General features: G+C 36.7%; 1 protein-coding gene across 1 annotated transcript in view; it reads left to right on the top strand.

Annotated features, from left to right (window-relative positions):
* Nucleotides 1-642: 642 nt before the first annotated feature.
* LOC120354596 overlaps nt 643-22,468 on the top strand; it is a 110,936-nt gene continuing 89,110 nt past the window's right edge. Inside the window, exons 1-2 of the mRNA XM_039441950.1 lie at nt 643-729; nt 1,960-2,222. Of these exons, the coding sequence (XP_039297884.1) occupies nt 1,984-2,222 (239 nt within the window). The 5' untranslated portion in view covers nt 643-729; nt 1,960-1,983. The remainder of the gene's footprint in view (nt 730-1,959; nt 2,223-22,468) is intronic.

The raw sequence follows: 22,468 nt of genomic DNA, 5'->3' as shown, positions 1-22,468 counted from the left end.
TTGTAGTGAAGGTAATATGATATGGTTGATTCAGTCAGGGAAAAGAGCTTAGAATTGCATCGGTGTATGACAGCAGAGCTTTTTCTCCTGACTGAATCATCTATGCCATCTATGGTAAAGTGAAATCTGAGTAATAAGCACTTTTCTTCATAGAGCTATTGAATATTATTGAGAATGATTCACACTTGAAACTGACTAATGCAGTTGGAACTAATTGTGTTATAATGAGACAAAGGTTATTTTATAATACTTTTATTGTTTCCAAGTTATACATTGTTGTGTAAGATATACATTGGTTGATGAGTGAATCAAATGAGATGTATGTGCTATGCTCTACGCTGTAGTCGGGAATAAGGTGTGATGTTGTGGTAAATGTTCATTCAAATTACTTGAATTTGTAAGAAGCTCTTATATATTTGACAAATGAGACAAAATGGTATTCGTTGCTACACCATTATCAATCGCTATTTACTATCGCTAATCGCTATTTGGAAGTTTCAACAGCAGAATATTTACTGGGGGTGGAATAGCATTGACAGCCCCTTTGTGTAGCATTCGAAATTGCTGGATCCTGGATTCTCGAGTCGACAACACTATCACCACCCTGAGAAAATTTTCTGTCCTCAGAAAAAGATTCATTTGGGTGATTGGACTAGTAAAGGAAATAGAGGGATCTTCCATCTTCTAGAATAGTGTCATGCAAGTACGACTGTGGCTAGTAATAAGTATGTAAGTATGTATAAATATGGATAGGTTCGTCATTGAATGAGAGTTTAATTTGGTGGGCTGTTATCATAACGGGCAACTTTACAGTCTTCATGCCGGTCATAGTACGTACAAAGTCTCACCATCATCCCAAATGTTTTTCAAAATCCAGTATCACGAGAAAATCCGTCACATTTAAACAGAATCCTACTTCTGACACTGTCATAATAATGACCTAATTATTATTATTTGGGTCATTTTGGGACCTTTTCCTAATGGGTTAGAAGATCAAGAGCGATACCACTTTCACTTTTTATCAAATACGGAATAGTTATTTGTGCAACTAGTGCGCAAAGTGACAGTTTGCTGCACCGAAAGAAACGTTTATGGAATGGTTTCTTGAGTGCAGCAGAGGAACTTTGCGCACGTATTTCAAATTAAGTTTTTCCTACAGTTACCATTGAATATGAAAAGTGGGTAATTATGGGTAAAATTGCCTGAAATCCATCAAATGTATATCTGTGTAATTTTATTATTAATAAATAAAATAGAATAATGTAGTAGTAAATGAATGGTGTGGCGGCTGTCACTGATGTGGTGGCTGTCGCTGTCCACTGCCTCAATATTCTTATAACGTGCACCACAACACTATACCACACTATACCACAGTTACCAACTTAATTTTGACTTTGCTGCACTGGTGCTCCATATAACCTACTGACTATTTTGCGTTGCCATGTTGCAAATCTGGAGTGCAGAAAAAAATTTTCCTGCACAAGAGCGGAAAAGTGATTCTTTGCGCTCTGTAATCAGTGCAGGAATGACCACTTTTCAAGGTAACTGTAGGAAAAGGTTATCTCTATTATAGTGCTTTCAGGTATGTAGGGATTGATTGTGGTTTGGAAATCAAAAGTAGAATCTTGCTGGAGTCACACCTAACAATATCAGTAATTCCCTGAATTCCGTTTGAAGACTCACGTGCCCCTTGAAGATTGACGTGCCCCTCGTACTAGCGATGTAGGTGGTGATTTGAAATGAGATGAAAATGAAGTGTACTATCCAGTACAATGAAGATATTATTCCCATTAGTTTTAAAAGAACTATTCCCACTCAGCTCGGCCGAGTGATTTTGAATAGTCCCATTAGAATCATATTCCGATCGTAACGGACACATACACTGATACTGATATGTGGCAATCCAGCTCTTGTTCAAGTGTTTGAAGTGGATGCTTACATTAGTGGCATTGGGTCCAGGTGGTGTTGGTGGGATCGAGCTCGATGTCTGTAGAGTCGTCGTCGGCTGGAGACCAATACACCAGCACCGACTCCTCCAACACAGTCATCACCATGGTGACAGTGACGGACGGAGGTGACCCGGCGGATGGCAGTGATCCCACCGATGACTCCAACCTCGACTTCTGCATCACTCAACCCGTCCATGAGGAATCTGCCATGAGAATCACCACCAACATCCTAGAGGACATTCTCGACAAAACACCTGTCTCGTCTTTGGACAGGTCAGTTCTTTTATTTCTTATTTGAATTTTCCTCAACTTTAACCTTTTCTAAATTACATCAATGTATTTTCTGTGTTGTTGTGATATACTGTATACATCCATATTGAATGGAAACGAGTTCATAATATTAGAGCTGTGTTATCAAGATGAGCGATTTTTATAACTATTTGTTTATTGTTCCCATTTCGACGCAAACTGCAAGAAAGTGGGTGCAATGACATCATATACGCTAATTAAATCAACTAGTGACCTCCAGCACTTTAAAAATTCATAAAACTCTCTTATATTTTGATATTTTCGAAAATCTGACAAACTCCAATAGATTTTATCTAGAATTGACTCACCATCAAAAAGTTACACGAAAGATGATTACAAGAAAGTAATTATGAGTTATTTCTGTTAATTATCAACAACTAACTAGAGATGAATGCAAAAAAGAACAGGTAATTGATATAGAATTGTAGGGAATTTTATTCTCTATGGGCCCTGTAGTAACGGATTTGGGTTCATCCACTCCGTTTCATTGAAGAATGGATTGAACTCTAGAGAAAGAATGAATTCCTTGAAATCGTCGGCTTCTTCAAACTCACCTAACTAATTTCAAATATATTCATTCGTGATTCAATTCAATGCATGTAGAAGGAAGAATCCTAGTACACAATCGGAATGAATAAATTTCATTTCTCATGAAAAGACAATCTCAAGATGACAAGACCAAATTATTTTGAGACCAGGAAAACATTTCAAATAATAGTTTTACCAAAAACAACTGTTGATGGTAGTATTACTCAAATGAGAATCAAGCACTAAAAAACGTACATTGTGCAGATTAACTGGACAATATTATAGGACATCAAAAAGTTTGGCTTCCCATCATTTGAAAAGTCAAAAATGAGCTATAACAACGCAAAACATTTTTCTCGAGAAACGGAAGAGTAAGCATATATCAGTCAAAATATAAAATTATGAGGTGAAAATTTGCTACTTTTCTGGCTTTGTATAGCAATAATTTCAACAATAAATAAACAATGGAGTTTATATGCCTTTTATCGTAGATCTATTCATCCTTAAAAGGATCAAATCAAAGTCAGATCAATATCTTGATTTGGAGCTGATATATATACTTGTTTTACGAAACCATCGCAGTTTCGAACATGGGGGGGGGGGTCTTTTCAGTTCCAGGCTTTGCACTATGTATACTAACACCCTGGAAAAATTCAACTTCCCCCGAATTTGTTTCGCGAAACCCTGTTTTTTGTCTTCTTTCACTGGGCTATAGTTCACATATGATTGATGTACCAGTAATGAAAAAATCATAAAAAACTAGATTGACGAATGAAATCAGTGCAAATAAATGTTTTGAATGTTTGTAAACGACGAAATTATAGGAGAGTACTACAACTGCTGAAGTGGAGAAGCTACAAATAAACATTTCGGCCACTGGACCATATCTGTCCAAGTACTTCAAATGGAGTTACTAGAGAGCCCTTGAGTTGAAGAACGCCCATGAACTGTTGTATTGATCTCTGAGATCCGCTACTTGTAATTAATTGTACTATACGTGTTAATTGTACTATCGTATTAGTTAAAATAATTAATAAACATCAGAATTATTATGGAAACAGCTAAATATATGTCATTTACAAGTATGATATTACAGTAGTAGGTTCCATACTACTGTGGGACGAAAATCCTATTCCAATAATTAAAAAAACACGTTCTGTTGTTTCAAAACTTTTGTCGGCCATCTTGAATCCGTCATATGAATCTGACTTCATTTCAAATTCAGCTTCATTTCAAATCCAACTTTATTCTTTCAAATGAGAAGTTGGTCATTTGATACATGTTTTCGATACAGAATTTCAAAGGAAAATTGATGGGAAAACTCGCACATCGATATCTCAAAACGTTCCAATGATCTCAACATTTGAGGGTACTAATAAAATATACAAAAATGAAATGAATAAGAACGGTACCTATACATTAAATAATCGAGTGTTAGTAAACACAGTAGCTTTCAAGGTACCTAGAATACAGGTTCATTGTATTCTAAGTACAACGGGTAGCTTCTACTCACATTTTAACATTTTGAACAAAAAAAATTGTCATAGCAACTGCTATTACAAGTAGTATTAATTACGTGTATATTACAGACAGGCAGACAGACGTTAACGGAAGCGAGTTAATATAGAACTTATAGATTAATGTTGTGTATTTTTCAGCTGAAATCATGTGTCGGCGCAAAAAGTCTGTCTGTCTGACAGCCAGTGTGACAACTGCCAAATAATGACATCAGCATCATTAAATGAATGGAAAAATTACAGAAATAGCATGCAAATAATTCCAGCTGACTGATAAATGATAAATAAAAACAAATTTGTTTCTTATGCACTTTCAATGTTATTTTTATATCCTGAAAATGGACGAAGGAGTGAGTCATTTTTGTTCTCCAACGAACTTGACCTTTAGAAAGGTTCGAAGAATTTGTGTTCAAAATTTGAAGCTGATTGATCAATTCTCTCTCAAGTTCTTGTCGAATGTACAAACAGACAGAAAACGACTTTGGGATATGGTAATAAAAAAGTGACAACTTCGCTAACGCTCGTTCAATTATTATTCTTGGGTCAGTTTATGATTGATGAATGCATCATGCATGAGTTTTACAAGTATAGAAAATGAGTCTCTACACTTACAAAACTCTTAGTACAGTTTCTTACAGATACTCTCAGGAATATTGATAGACTATCACTAAGTCAGTATGTGTAACCGTTTTTACCTTCAATGATGTCCTACGGCGAAATTGCCTAAGAGTCAGCCTATGGTACTCAGGAGATAATGTCACAGATTCTCTGCTGGTGTAGTCAACTACACAATTGCTATTTTCCAAGCCATTTGCTTTGATCCTCCATAATGATGTCTCATCCCTGCAAACTTAAAGAGGAAGAGGATCTGAACAAAATGATCCTGCATTGTTCACAATCCCAACTTAATTTATTGGATTGATTATTCTGAACAAGAGATAAAGTCGATAGTGTTTTTAAAAATGAAAACGTAGATAAAGTAGATAATAAAAGATGAGATATTTTTAGTTGCTTTGGCTTAGTAACTGCGTCAGACATTTTCCAAGTGCTTGCGAAACACATTGATCATGCCTTCATCAGTTTAATGATATATTTGCACATTATAGTTTCAAGGTAATGCTTCAGACTATAAAAGGACTCACTCATTATTTTTACCTGAATTTCTGTTTTTCTGGTAGTATTTTAAAGATATCTTTAGCTCATGACATTGATAATAATTCATGTTTTCTTCATAGTAAGTCAATCAATGATAGTCGGAGAAGTGTTCTTATGTTCAAAGAATGTGCTTCTTGTTAATAGGGGGAATAGAAACATTCTGATTTACTCACACATTTCTAATGTAGAGGAATGGAGGGCATCCCAAGTGTTGCCATGCGAAACGAATAAAATTATTTATTTTTGCATCTTCAGTATAGTTTGTGAAACTTTATGGCCACTTAATAAGAAATTTGTGACTACTTGAAGGGGTTGAACAAGCTTTGATAGATACTTATTTCCTAATTCAATCAAGTTTCTAAAGTTCAAACACAGAAATCCTTGGGGCTATTCTGCTTTCATTTTTATCCAATCGCTTCCTTCAAACAAACTCTCTTTCAAATACTCCTTCATTGAACTAACAATATTGATAAAGTCTGAGACCACGAAGATATGACCCAATTACAGTATTTATTCAGAGTAGAGATCGCCTATTCAACGGCTTTTGACTTAATCAAGAAAATAATTCAAATTTATTCAAGTAAGTCACAATACATTCCGGTCTATACATGAATCTACAATAAATTACAGTACAACAGCTAATTATGCAACAAATTTCACATATTATGAAAACTTATTAATTACAATGAAGATTGAATGGAACATTAGAATATTGACAATATAGTATTGTCATGTAACTACATAAATCAGCGGTGTTTCAACAATGAATAAATGATAACTTCAATGAATGAATATATACCCCACTATAAATTATATGTGTTGGGGTATAAGTAGTTAGTTGCTTATTGCGTGTTATAATTACTATTTAAATAATGTCTGTAAGCCTTCATGGACAGGCTATTGTGCCACACTATGTAAATTACTTGACTGGACTCTAGAACCAGGATTTGCGTCGGGTCAACTTCACTTGGAAGAGGTTAGAGGGCATTCAAGAGAAGAAAGGAACAGTAAAGTTAAGAGAACTCAAGTGGCATCACCTGGAGACATATGAAAACGAGGTCCCTTCCCATTTCTTGAATTTGGGCATTAGAATTGAAAGTAATCATTTATTTCATTTTTGTATGATTTATTAGTATCTTTGAATGTGTATAACTTCTTAACAGTTTGAGATACAGTATCAATGTACGGTTTTCGCCATTCATTTTCTCTTGAAATATGGAATCATCTTCATATGACATCCTTCCCAATAAAAAAGAAGTTGAATTTAAAATGGTTTTTCCAAGATGGCGGACCAAAATTTTGATGCCAAAAAGAAGAGTAAAGAAGAGAAGTCGATATTTTATTCGAATGGGATCCCCAATTGGACCTATCGTAAAATTTTCCTTTTGAAAGAAATATTCAGTTGTTTCCATAATTTTCACCAACAAGACTAGTTAATAAACTAGTTGAATAAGTAATAAAGTGTGAAACCATTAATTCACGCATCTGAAGCTGTAGGTTCACTCTATTGTTTAAACAGTTCTATCTTATTGTCGATATGCCAATCCCAATAATTAGCGCATCTGATAAAATTCTCATCTCACTCACTCACTGATCACGATTTCTGGAAAACTACTGGATGGATTGCAACAAAACTTGGAATATAGCTTCCTTATACGCCCTAGGTGCTCACTAAGAAATCTTCTGGCGAAATTTCAACTCTAAGGGTGGCTTTTGAGGGTTTGAGGTTCGTCTTTTAGCATGTATATTCTTCTTCTCCCAATCTCTTGATTATAATTCAAATGTTCATATCATACATAGTATGTATAATAAGTAACCGGACTGACCTCAGGAAGTATTTTATGGGAAAGATATTTACAATTTTTCATTAGATATCTTCAAAGTAGTCCCTATTGGAGTCGATAACACGCTGATACCGGATTTTCAAATCCCTGAACGCTCCCTGGAAGTCAGCAACCTCCATGCTGTCTAGAGCCCTCGTCGTAGCACGTTGAACGTTTTCCAGAGTTCCGAATCGTGTCCCCTTAAGTTGTCTCTTGATTTTGGGGAACAAAAAGAAGTCCGGTGGTGCCATATCCGGGCTGTAAGGAGGATGTGGCAACGTTACCCTCGACTGTTTCGATGGAGGATCCACGAATCGGCAATCCCCGGACGGACTAGATGAACCTGGGCGGTTAGTCGACGGAGCACTTCTCTGTAGTACTGGCCATTCACAAAGAGTTTGTGCCACCTGGCCAAACAGTAAGTGACTAGTACTACAGAGAGGTGTAACGATTTCAATTAATCCAGGAATATAGTGGGTTTGCAACAAAAAATATTATTTTGGAACAGGTCTCAACTCTGGGAAAATTTGCTGAAGTTGCTTGAGAAAGGATTATTGATCCCTCAAGTAGCAGTTGATCAGAAAAAAGTTTTCCATAGTCTGTTGAAAACGTAAGAGGGTGTGAGTAAATGAAAAAGATTATAATAGCTGTAGTTGAGTTACCAAATTTGGCAACCTTATTTTGAAACATTGCAGTATTCATGGAACATCTGGAAGAATAGGTTCAGAAAGTGACCAGATGATGGAAAAATGAATTTAAAATCAATCTCTCCAAACATATATGGTAGTTGAATGTGATGTTCATTGTGAGGTGATAGAAATGTGACTAATTTCTTCAGCTTCTGTTGTATTGGATCCTCTGTTGCTCTATGCTTGTACCTCAGACCAGTTAAAGAATAGACACTCTGGGAAGTCTAGCCTCTGAAGCCAACGGATGTGTGACGTCATACTGGGGGCATCACTTGCTACTGCAAGCTGTGGCTAGAGAACCATCTCTACTTACCCATCTACATAAACTTCAAAAGCGGCAATTGAAGCCTGTATTTGGTGAGAATTTGTAAATTTACTTCAAAGTTATAATGAGTTTTGAAAATAATAAGGTACTGTAGCCTACGAGACTAATTATTGTCATGCTGCAATGAGTTCACTTACATCATAACCAAGGATAATCATACAGTTACAACTTACGATATCTAAGTGTATAAATTTCAACTGACGCATGAAAAGATATTCCACTTCCACTTCCTAAATCTTTCAGTGCAATTGTATGCTGCGCAGGAGTTTACCAATTTCTGAAATGGACACAATCAGCTATGGAAAACAATGTAGACAGACTGTTCTGGCCAGAGAATTCGAATTGTAGCACCAGAATGCCAGACTGTGGTTCTGCCAATAGCAGGCTTGTGTTTGCGCTGGCGCAGACCGTCCTGCTGCGTGACATTGTGGATGAACTCTTGTCTTGTCTGTCTTGTCTCATCAGCCCGTTCTGTTGCAAGAACAAATTTGTGTTTGTCATGTAATTTCGATCGGAAATTTCTTGTAAATTGTTTGAGTGTAGTGTGTGTGAATTAAGAATATAACAGCGTAAATAGTATTGAGTTGAATTAATTTGAATCGGATTTGAATTTTATAAAGAATCCAGTTCGAGCTTTGTTCGAAACACAGTGCATAGCCTGCAAGTTGAACGTGAAAAGGCAGCCCAGAAGCAAAAACCTGTCTTTTCCCAGATTTTATCCCAAACTGAACCTCACAAAACACCTAATAAAGGCTTCAAAGGGCAAGTAGTCAAGATTGGAATAAATCTGGTGAGTTTTTGCTCTTTTTTATTGTTCATTAATGCAGAGTTTAACTGTACAAATAACCTGGCTAAAATTGAAGATTAAATTTTGCCCCTTTTTTGTATTTGATTATTCAAATAGTAGATTACAGTCCTCTGGTAGCTCTAGCCTGAGCTTTGTTCAGAACATTTTATGGTCCTCCGGGCCGGATGAATTTGAATTTGTATTTTGTTGATTAATTCACACACATTGGATTTAAGCAGTTTCATATTTGTCCAATGTTGGCATGTTGAGAATGGTCTGATCCATGCCCAAATTAAGTTTGTTGTAGCCTTCGAGGGTTTAGAGTCATAGTAGCGTATCTACAAAATTCCGTTTTTTAGCTTATCTGACCTATCTAAATAACTTTTTGTGGTTCTATTTAGTGACACACACACTTATCTCATTGCATTAGCCATTGGAAAATTGAGTGGATATCGTATCTACAATCGAGTGATGAAGTAAATGACACAAAAGCATATGTTCTGTTACGCTTCTTTGACTTGAACAAAATTGGATGACACAAAAACTTATCTTCAGTTACGCTTCAGTTAGTGACCTACATAATAACTTATGTGTCAACTTACGCTAGTGTGACAGTAACTTTGAGCACGAAAGAGCTCACAAAATCAATGCTATCATAGCTTTCATAGCCCATAGGTCTTGATTTTAACATAGCTTTCATAGCCCATAAGTCTTGATTCAACAAGATAATCAGACTAGCTTCTGTATTTTTTCCTGTTTGTGTTTTATTCTGATCAATGATCACGAAAAACAGAGGAGTTTTTTCGTGTGAGTTGGCAAAGAAATGCTTGAAGGAAGCTGATGATTGTGAGTTGGAAGAAAGTTTATTTATTTATTCATTCATTCAACTTCCAACGGTACAACACGAATTTCACATGGAAATAACATAGAAAAAGAGATACAAGCGAAGAATATATAGATAAATAATAATATACAACAATAAAAAAACATGTATGTGGATAGTTTGAAAGACAAAAATTAGAATACAGAATGAATCATAGTTAACATAAAATATTACATATGAGTGAAAAGGCCCATGGAAGTTTACCACAAGGGGCATAAACAAGGAAGGGAACACCAAAATCACACATGCAGGTATCTCTTCATAGTTCTCCTGAGAAAGCCCAAGGACACCCCAAAGAAATCAACATCAGCTGCAGCAGCATCACAACCATAGCAAAGTATTCTAGAAAGCCCACTATTATAGGCATAGGCTGTTGTGTGAGATCATCTGCGGGAATTGGAAGCTTGAGCACATTCCTCTTGGAACACAGATGTTAATACTAGCCAGAAGTTCAGGGCAGTCCAGATATCCATTGAGAGTCTTGAAAAGAAGGACCAAGTCATTGTGTTCCCACCTCAGAACCAAAGGGAGGAGATGGACTGTCCCTTAATCTCCTCCACAGGAACTTCAGAGTACTTGAAACCCATCCTGCAGCTCAGCATCCTCACGAAACGTCTCTCCACACTTTGCAGCAGGTTAATCTGGTACAGATGGAATGATGCCCAGATAATAGAGCCATATAACAACACTGGAAGAACAAGAGCCCTGAACGAAACCAAGACACTCTCGGGAGAACTGAAATCCCTGGTGGACCTAAATATAAAGCCAAGGAGAGATCTAGCCTCTCCAGTGATCACACTTATGTGATCCAGTGGGCTAAGAGACTGAGTCATAGTCACTCCAATGTCCTTGAAACTGCATACTCTTTTCAAAGGAATGCCTCTGAAGGAGTATTGAGAATCAAGTATACTTGTTCCATGCTTGGAAGACATTACAACACACTTGGTTACATTCAGAGCCATACCATTATCAGAGCCATACCATTATCAATGCACCACAAATCAAGGTTGTTGAGAGAATTCTGCAGAGATTCATGTCCTAAGTCTTGCAATACCCTGTCGAATAACTTGACATCATCAGCATACATTTGAAACATGGATGATATGAAGCTCTTAATGTCGTTCATAAACAAATTGAAGAGGGGGGGGGGCCCAAATGGGATCCCTGAGGGACTCCAGAGGGAGCCAGGAAAGGAGATGACATATGACCCTCAGAGTTCTGTCCCTCAGATGGCTGTTCAACCACTTGTGCATGACACATGCACCTCATAGCCATCCAGTTTGGCAACCAGGAGAGAGTGGTTAACTCTGTCGAAGGCCTTTGAGGTGTCTAAATAAAGGAAAACGACCTGGCAGGCATCCTCAAAGGCACTCATCACATACTCCTGGAACAGGAGGTGGACACAACCCTGCTATGTAAAACAAATACCTGATTTTCACAAGTGCGATTTAGCTTCCATATTTTTAGAGTTTCAGAATATGAATTACCCAGTTGCAAATTTTGATGATAAAATTAGAGCTGAGGAACATTTCAGTAATTTCTGTAGGTATATGAGCTTGACCATCAAGTGGTTCACACTCATGAGAAAGGTCCATGTCTCTTGTTTCCCTAAGTGGTTCCATTGAATTAAGAAGATTGATTGTAGCCAAGAAAACTGCTCATAGAAAGTATAAGGCAATTGATAGTATTAAGCTCTATGAAGTTTTTTGCAATTTGAGGGATCAATGTCGTGTTTTGACAAGAAGGTGTTATACAATAACTATTTACTTAGATTAGAGGAATTTGTTTAGACAAATTCTAAATCTTTCTGGACTCATGTGGATTGTTTGAAAAAAGGTTCAGCCAGACCTACTTTTATGAGACTGGGCACAAGAAGTGCTGCAACTCCTGTTGATAAGTAGTGTGAACTCTTCGCTGATTATTTTTCATCTAATTTTGTGCAGGACACGATTAATGTCCAGACATTTTATTTTCGTTGAAACCAGTTAGTTCCATCCTGCTGCATTACTCCAATCAATATTCAACGCAGATTGGAAGCTCTGAATGTTTGCAGAGGAACTGGGCCTGATGAAATATCCCTTCCTGTAATTAGGTTTTTCTTTTCTGGCCATTCACCTGACCATACTGGCTCTGCCTTGCTGGAGCTTGGTGTCTTCCCCAGAGATTTCAAAAACAGTTTCTTGGTACATATATACAAATCTGGAGATCGAGGTGATGTAAGAAACTATAGACCTATTACAATACAGTCTGTAATTGCCATGGTCTATGAGAGCATTGTTATGGACCACCTGTATTTCCACCTGCATAAAATGATGAGCTTTGGTGATAAATAGCCTATTGTATTCATTGAAGAGAGTGGATAATTTGAAGAGAGTCATTGGGAGAGATTCCAATGTAATTGTTTCATAATATTATGTGATTTTCAGTCATTCTCAGAGTATTTTTATTGTATTTCAGTATTCACTTTTCCAGTCCTTTGAAGAAAATGACATTGAGAAATGATGAGTTTTGGTGATAAATATCTATAGGCTGTAGTCACTGAAGATAGTAACATTTTCGAGTTTGATTCAAGTGTTGTTATATGAAGAGGCTGGAATTTTCGAATTTAGTTTTAATGTTATTGTTTCATATTTTGTTATTCTCAATCATTCTCAGAGCATTATAATTTCATTTCAGTACTTAATTTTCCAGTCCTCCAATAATGCCGTACCTACTTATTAGGCACCTGTGATTTTCTATACTTTTTATATTTTATCATATATCTCTCATATTTTGTTATTGAATGTCAATAAACATCTATAAAATACATGAAACAATTTAATAAATTGTTACTATTCATAACTGATCACTCTCAGAATAGCTTATCTCCAGAAAATGATACATTTTTGGAAATTGATTACGGTCACAATAGCGTAACTAGGACAAGGTATTTCATTTTCAATTTTATTTAATTGAATTTCCAATAATTCATCAAAATGAATGCACTGGTAGAAGCAAAAGATTCATACAACATTGATATGTGAATTCTAGGTTGTTGAAATTAATACAGACCTCAAGAATAGTGAGGGAGTGTGAACTCATAGTTATTTTTTGCTCTCCTGAAAAGTTGGGTTTTTGTAGATACACTACTATGACTTTTAGCCCTCACCTTGTTCTAAGAGCAAGGTTTCTTGTCAATTTGTATTTGTCTGAAATTAAATTTATTTCAGTTTAAACTATAATTTCCTAAAACTAGGCTCATTGTGCTCTTTTTCAGGAATTTGTTTATTTGTTGGAATTTGTATTGTTCAATTTTTATACATGTTAGTGAAGGTTAATCACCAGCATGATTTTGTTTGTTCAATTCAACAAGTTATCGTTTGTTTGTGAGTTGTTGGAAGAACATTATCTAATCATATAGTTTCATTCTCAGCAATAACTTATCTTGTGAATTGATAATCAAAGTTTAACTTTGATAATTTAATAACTCGTGATTCTTCCTTTCATCTAGTTTTGAACTCATTCTTGTTTTATTGTCTGTTGTTTGTATTGTCAGGGCTGAATTGTTTTGTGTATGAGTTCAAGATGGAGGAAAAATTACAGAAACAAATCAGGGTGCATCGCGCTAAACTGGAACAATTGTATGCCAGATTGCAAAGAATTTATGACCTGTCTAAAAATGTCTCTGATCCAAAAGTTGCTGAGCAATTTTCAATCTTATATCCTCGGGTGTCTCAGACCATTTTGGATTATGAAAAGACAGAATTAGTGGTTAATGAGTTGGGACTTGAGTTGAATAAAGATCATGTTGTAGCATTCAACGACTCACACCTAGATCTGTTTCAGTATATTGAAGTAACGGCTAACACTCTCAAACAGAGAGAGGTGACTGTCGCTATTGCTCAATCTTTGGCAGCTACAGCAGCTAGTTCACAGCCGGTCATGTCCGAGTCGGTACTGCCTAAAATCGACCTTCCGAAATTTGATGGGAACCAGACTCAATGGTCGGTGTTTTATGAACTATTCAAGGCATTGGTACATGACAATAAGAATTTGAACGAGAATTTGAATTAGACTTACTGGACAAGCAGCAAATATTTGTCATTTGCCACCATTGGCTAACAATTATCAAATAATTTGGCAGGCATTATTGACCAAAAGCAAATTAAGACTCTTCCTTCTGATGAGAAACAGACTGAATCGTTTAATATGAGGCACAAAAAGGATAATAAATCAAAGGTGTTTGTGGTTCAATCTAATGATTCATCTAACGATGCATCTAGTAAAAATCCCAATTGTCTGAAGTGCTCAAAACCGGGTCATCGGTTAGTAGATTGTGCAAGTTTCTTGAAAATGACTTCTTTGGATCGTTATTGTTTGATTAATGGAAAGTTTTGTTGTTTTCGTTGTCTTAATGTGGATCATTTGAGTAGAAATTGTCGTAGTAAAACTCAGTGTGCTCAATGTTGAGAATCTCATCATTCTTTATTGCACTTTTCCAGATCAAGTTCCAATGAAGGTGTTGCGTCCTCGTCGAATTCCAAGGCAGGTGACACATCACCTATTAGTTGTTGCTCTACATCCAACGATGTAGAAAATTCGACCGTTGTGTTGTCGACCGTCACTGCACATGTTCGAGATTGTAATGATCAGCTTTGTGATGTTCGTTTCTTGCAGCCAAATTGTGTCAGCGTTTGAGACTACCCTTCCAGCCCATGGAAACCGTTGTTCGTGGATTCGGTGGTGGTACTAGTGAAGTTCAAGGTTGTACTTGTGTGTTGATTCAGTCGAAGTTGGATCCTACCGTCAAGTTTTCGATGGACGCCACAGTGGTAGATAAAATCATCGACAAGTTGCCTTCTTGTGAAATCGACAGATCCAAACTTCATCATCTTGAAAATCTCACACTGGCTGACGACAAATTCTACCTTCCTAGTAGAATAGATGGCATCAATGGTGCGGAGTTAGTTCCTCACTTGCTATGTGGGAGTCCTAGTACAGGTGAATCGCACGAATTGATGACTGTTAATAGTGTCTTTGGTCACATTCTGATGGGGAGAGCGCCGATTCTAACTTCAACAACGAATGTGTCGAATTGTTTTACAGCCATCTGTAGTCCATTCATTAGTAGCCCATCGTTGGATAGTTTTGTGGAAGGTTTTTGGGAATTGGAATCGTGCCTTGCACCAAGCTGTCAACTGAAACCGGAAGAGTTGGATTGTGAGGTAAATTTTCGGAAGTCTGTACATTGTGTGAACTCTGGTCGTTTTGTTGTTGCCTTGTCATTTGTGGAGCCACCCAGCAGCTTGGGAGATTCGTATGCTGTCACCGAACGCAGACTGCTGACTTTGGAGAGACGACTAGAGCTTGACAGCAATACTCGTATTTCATATCATGAAATATTGATAGATTACCTACATCAGGGTCACATGTCGTTTGTAGCAGATCAGACAGACCGAGGTGGTTACTACATACCGCATCATGCCATCGTGAAAGCAAGCAGCACTACCACGCCCATCCGAATTGTATTTGATGCTGGTTCCAGTACATCATCTGGTTTGTCATTGAACCAGGTTCTTCATGCTGGTCCCAAATTGCAGACTGACATTTTTGTTTTGTTAGTTAATTTTTGTTTGTTCCCAATCGCACCAACTGCCAACATCAAACAAATGTATCGACAGATAATAGTGGAGGATTCCTGCTGTCGTTATCAGCGTGTATTGTGGAGATTTTCGCTGAAGGATCCAATCGAAATTTATCAGCTAAATTGTGTTGTTTTTGGTGTTTCAAGCTCTCCATATTTGGTGCTTCGCACCGTCCACCAGCTTGTAGAGGAGGATGAAAATCGTTTTCCAGCAGCCAAGGTGAGAATACCAAGAGACATGTTCATGGACGACTTAGTCACATCTGTCGCCACAGAGTCAGAGGCCGCAGAGCTGTATCGTCAGTCCAAGCAGCTGTTTGAGGAAGGAGGTTTCTCGCTCACAAAGTGGACTTCAAATTCACCATCAATGTTAGAGAAATTCTCGGAGTAAGAGAAATCGTTTTCATACAAGGATTTCGAAGCAGACAACTCCTTGGCTATCTTGGGATTGAATTGGCAACCTAGTACTGATCTGTTTCAGTTTTCAGTCAAGAGTGGTGAGGTCGTCGCTACTAAGCGTTCTATTCTGTCAGTGATGGCTCTTATCTATGATCCACTTGGTCTCTTGTCACTGATTACATTATTTCTAAAGTGTCTTGTCCAGAAACTGTGGAAATTAGGAGTGGATTGGGACGAGAAGCCGCCTGAGTCTATATGCACTCTTTGGGAGAATTGTCAAAAAGAGTTGCCTCTATTGTTGAAATTTGCTGTTCCATGTCACGTTGGTTTGTTTCAGGATTCTCACATCAGTTTGATTGGTTTTTGTGACGCATCATTGTCTGGTTTTGGTGCAGTTATCTATGTGAAGTCGCAGAGTGAGAGAGAGGAGCCAAGAGTTGTATTACTGTGTTCAAAGTCCAAGGTAGCACCATCTGAAGTTGTTTCAATACCTCGTTTGGAGTTGTGTGCGGCACTCTTGTTAGCAGAACTCATGAATTAAGTAGTCACTATTATTAGTGAACGTTGTCATGTGTCTCGTATTGTCGCACTCTCTGATTCTACAGTCACCTCGTGTTGGATTAATGCTCCATCTGCAAAATGGCAAACTTTTGTTGATAATCGCATTGCAAAAATACAGGATTCTTGTATACAGGAGTGGATGCATGTTGCTGGAATTGAAAATCCCGCTGACTGTTTGTCTAGAGGTTTATCACCAGTTGAGCTTGTGAACTTTCCGTTGTGGCTCTCAGGTCCATCATGGATAGCAGATGACGAATGCGATTGGCCCGTCCAAACTCAAATGGAAGAGATAGTGGATCCACTGGAGGGGGAAAAACCATCAGTGTTGACAGTCACAAAATCTCCTAATTGTAACAGCAATGCAATATATTCATTGATTGGTCGTTGTTCGGATTATGGTTGTCTTTTGAGAATTGTAATTCTTGTTCTCAAATTCTTACGAATCTTACCCCAAACAGCTGAGAGGTATCTATGTAAAGTGGTACAAAAGATACATTTTTCATCTTAATTTGTGCAATTAGAGGAGGGAGAAGATTGTTCTATGCGCCTACGTCGCCTGTCTCCATTCATTGATAGATTCACGTCGGCGGTCGTTTGTCTCATGCTGGACTTGAATTTGAGACTTGTCATCCGATGATCTTACCAAAATCCGACGCTTTCGTATCGATGTTAATTGATTATCATCACAAGAAGAGTTGTCATGCTGGACCTTCGTTATTGTTGTCCTTGATCAGGCAGAAATTCTGGATACTGTCTGCTTGCTCTATTATTCGTATTTGTGTCTTTGAGTGTAATCATTGTTTCCGTATTTGACCTAGTAATGATGCAATTATTCCGAAAATGGGTGACCTGCTTGTCGAGTGTCAAAATGCAAACCATTTGAAAATTGTGGTGTGGATTACGCTGGTCCTCTGCATATCACTATGACGAGATGTCGTAATCCTTGTGTTTTGAAAGCCTAAATTTGTCTGTTTGTGTGTATGGCAACCAAGGCGGTACATATTGAGTTAGTATCGGATCTATCAACGCCCATGTTTTTAGCTGTGTTTTGTCGTTTTTTGTCACATCATGGACCCTGTCGTGTGATGTATTCCGATTGTGGTACTAATTTTTTAGGTGCCAAGGAACAGTAGCGAAAAATATCTCAACTTTTGAACTTGTCCGAGTTTCAAACCACATTGACTAGTCAACTCGCCAAACACAGAATTGATTGGAAATTCATTCCCCCTGGTTTGCCGCATTTTGGAGGTCTGTGGGAGGCAAATGTCAAATCTGTAAAGTTGCATCTGTTCCGAGTAATTGGCAATCAACTTCTCACCTATGAGGAACTGAACACTGTATTGGTGCAGATTGAAGGTGTCCTGAATTCCCGCCCGCTGTGTGTACTAAGTGAGGATCTGCGTGAACCGCTGGCTTTGAACCCAGCGCACTATTTGACTCTAACACCGTTGAAATCGTTTCCCATGCAGGACGTGGACATTGTCCCTGTGAATCGTCTCACCAGGTATGAATTGATCAGTCAACTTATTCAATCGTTCTGGAACCGATGGAGAAGAGAGTACCTGCACGAACTTCAAAGTCATAAAAAATGGTTGAAATCACCCACTTCTATCAGTGTGGGAACGGTTGTGGTAGTAGACCAACCAAACATACCTCCATTGCAGTGGCCACTGGGTGTCATTGAACAAGTGTTTCCGGGAAGTGATGGCGAGGTTCGAGTGGCAAGTGTTCACCTAAAAACTGGTATTTATAAAAGATCAGTAACAAAATTAAATCCACTCCCAACTCAATAGTTGTTGTGATTGTTACATTTTTTTTCTTTTGTGTTGTTTTTTGGTGTTGGTATTTGTTTTTTCTGGCATGTCTGGATTTTTCCTTTCCATGGTTTTTTCAGTTTTGTAACTTGGCTGGAAAATAGTTTTTCAGAGGCGGGGGTATGTTCTGGCCAGAGAATTCGAATTGTAGCGCCAGAATGCCAGACTGTGGTTCTGCCAATAGTAGGGTATTTGTGCCGATTGAGCATCAATTTAACACCAAGGTCAAGGTCAAGGTCAAGGTCAAATTCAAGGTCAAGGTCAAGGTTGAGAGATGTTATCTCAACCACCACCCCGCCCCGACTGAATTCTCTGTTGGAATGAGCCCTGTATTTATAGACCAGGGAGGAGATGTTTACAGCAAGAATTTCTATTAAACACTGAGGAAAATATTTTTATTAGGGGGGGCGTGGCCTTATTCAATTCCCTCCCCCACACCCCTAAAAGGTGTGGCCTAATTAAATTTCCCCCCCCCCTTCCTAAGATGTGTGGCCTAATACCATTATTATTTCTCACTAGGTATACAACCAAAAGTCAAATTCAAGGTCAAGATCAAGGTCAAATTCAAGGTCAAATTCAAGGTCAAGGTCAATGATGATCCCCACTTGTATGAAAATGTGAACCTAGTTTTTTTATTACAAAAATAACAAAGAACCTGTTGATGTTATAAAAAAATACAGGAATAACTTTTTTTAGTAAATTTAATAACAAATCAATAAACATATCATTTATCAAGATATAATGAATATTAAGTTAGATATGACATCTTTAGTGATTGGAGATCTCAGATTTCTTCAAGCAAAGATCGGAGATTGGAGATTAACAAAGATTTGATACTGTATGAATGAATCAATAAATAGATGAATAAATAAATATATACATGTTGAAAAAATGTACTTAATAAAAATGATCAAGAAGAAAATACCATTGTTGAAGAAAATAAAACGGAAGAAGGTTGTGTCTGGATCTGGAATAATCGGATCTATATTGAACAAAGCAATTGACTTACTACCTGTTGAACTTCATATCCCCGGCTACAATTTTTGTGGCCCTGGCACAAAACTTGAAAAAAGATTGAAGAGAGGTGATAAAGGAATAAATAAACTTGATGATGCATGCCGGGAACATGATATAGCTTATAGCAATCCTAATCAGAATAGAACAGAAGCTGATAAGAAACTAGCTGCCCTGGCTTGGGAAAGAGTCAAATCACCTGATGCTAGCCTTGGAGAGCGCTCATCAGCATACTTGGTAACAAACTTATTGAATGCCAAGACTAAATTTGGTGGTGGGTTGTTTCTGAGACCCTACAAAGGGTGTGGTTTGTTTCTGAAACCCTATAAAGGGTGTGGGTTGCAAAAGAATAAGAATAAAACAATAAAGAAGAAGGTGAATCAGAAGAGGATACAAGAGACATTGAGGAAAATTCTAAAAAAAAACACCATTCACAAACATTGAAATAATAGATTATGCAAGAAAGCTTGAATTACCACTACGAGGTGTCTACATGAGAGATAGTCTACCAGAAATACCACTCAAAGATCTAGAAATTGGTGTAATCAATTTGGATGATGAAAGCAGTACAGGAAGTCATTGGACATGTTATATTAAATGTAACAATACATGTGACTATTTCGATAGTTTTGGAAATTTGAGTCCTCCACTTGAATTTATGGCTTATATGAAAGATATAAAAATACATTACAACTATAAGAAGTATCAAGAAATCGATGACAATTCAATAGTATGTGGTCATTTATGTTTATTGTGGTTGTATAAAAAATATGTTCTCATTAACAGCAAATCAAAATCCACTGGTAAGTGATATTTTCCCACCAGTACAACTGGAAACATTTAGCAAATATGAAGTAGCCCTAATAGATCTATATACATACAATACAATTCCAAATATTGAAAACAATATCAATGATAAGTTTAGCTATAATGGAAAACAAGTGAAAATACCAGTAGGGTCATATGAATTGGATGATATAGTAGATTATATACGAAATAAATTATCTCTTACAAGTGGTCAACTGAAAATCAAAGCTAATAATAATACACTACAGTGTGAGTTATATGCAGATAGAGAAATTGATATCAGTATGAAAGATAGTGTTGCTCCAATTCTTGGATTCCAACACATGAAGCTAGAAGCTAATAAATGGCACATATCTACAAAACCAGTTTACATTATGCTTGTGAATAGCATCAGAGTAGAATGTAATATTGCAAAAGGATCTTATGATAATGGTAGTGAAGGTCACATACTGTATGAGTTCTATACAACTGTACCACCAGGTTTCAAAATAATTGTATCTCCAAAAACTGTAGTGTACCTACCAATCAATACAAACCGAGTAGATCACATTCGTGTAAAACTGATAGATCAAAATAATGAATTGATCAATTTCCGAGGAGAAACTATAACTGTTCGTTTACATGTAAGAGAATCACCAACTATATAAGAATAATGTTGATATTCTCAAGTAGTGGAAATAATAATAATACAATGATAAATCAACATAAACTCACACCCAAAAATGTTGAACTATTACAAAGATTAGGATTTATTGTATATAATAAAAATAAGAATAGAGATAATTATAATGTCTCATCCAAATGATATGAATACTATTGATACAATATTCAATGTCTCAGAAAAACCAAACTTTGATGAGAGTATAACAAAGTTTGAATATCATACACACACTCCTTATGCATCTCAAACATTCAACCACAATGATGAAATACGTATAAATTTGAATCAACAAGATGTCTATACACTACCCAGTAAAAGTTTCCTTCTAATTGAAGGACAAGTTGAGGTTAAGAAAGCAGATGATACTAAAACTGAAAATTATTCACTAATTAATAATGGAGTAGCTTATTTATTTGATGAAATCAGATATGAACTTGGTGATGTGGAAGTTGATCGTACACATAATCTTGGTATTACAACTACAATGAAAAATCTTCTAAGTGAAACAGCACTCAATACAAAAGTGTGGGAGAATGCAGGATGGAAATTGGATGGATGGAATAAAATTGACAAATTCAGTTTTTGTATACCTTTGGAGATGTGGTTGGGTGTAATGGAAGACTACAAGAAAGTTATATTGAATGTTCGTCACGAAATTATTCTATTAAGATCTTCAACAGATGCAGATGCAGTGACTACCACTGATGGAGCTACAGTTAAAATTAATATTACAAAGATACAATGGAAAGTACCCTATATACATGTTTCTGACCACATTCGGCTTGATTTGTTGAACCTATCACATACAGATAAACCAATTAATTTACCTTTTAGATCATGGCAGATACATGAGTATCCAACACTTCCTCAAACTACTACTCATCAATGGACAGTTAAAACAGCTTCACAAAAGGAGAAGCCTAGATTTATTATTCTATGCTTTCAAACTGATAAGAAAAATAAACTGAGTGCAATCAAGTCATGTTTTGATCTATGTAAACTACACAATGTTCGTCTCTATTTGAATGCACAATACTTCCCCTATGACAATATAATGGGAAGCAAACACTTGCTCTATCATATGTTTAGTAGCTTCCCACATGCTTACTATCCACATAATAACAGTAACAATCTTACTTCAATATCATATAATACATTCATTGAAAAGGCTGCACTAATAGTAATAGATTGCAGTCGTCAAAATGAATTGTTGAAATCTGGTGCACTAGATGTTAAACTTACATTTGAAACTAATGAAAATATACCTGATAAAACCTCTGCCTACTGTCTTATTCTTTATGATAATGTGTATGAATACACACCATTGAGTGGTATGGTTAGGAAAGTAATGTAGAAGATTACAATAATTATAAAACCTTATAATTGAGAATTAATTACAGCATCAAAGTGGAAAATTTGTCATAAAAATTAATAGAGAGAATAATTAATTTTAAGCCTCTACAAGGTTTTAATATTATAACTGAAAAAATACAGGAATAATTGATAATTCTAAATATTTTTTTTACAAATACACACCTACCTACCTACCAACCTACTACCAACCTACCTACCTACCAACCTACCTACCAACCTACCTACCAACCTACCTACCAACCTACCTACC

The sequence above is a fragment of the Nilaparvata lugens genome, chromosome X, assembly GCF_014356525.2.
Source record: "Nilaparvata lugens isolate BPH chromosome X, ASM1435652v1, whole genome shotgun sequence".
Classification (NCBI taxonomy): domain Eukaryota; kingdom Metazoa; phylum Arthropoda; class Insecta; order Hemiptera; family Delphacidae; genus Nilaparvata; species Nilaparvata lugens.
Note: the sequence above shows the minus strand (reverse complement) of the source record. Positions and strands in the feature narration are given on the sequence as shown.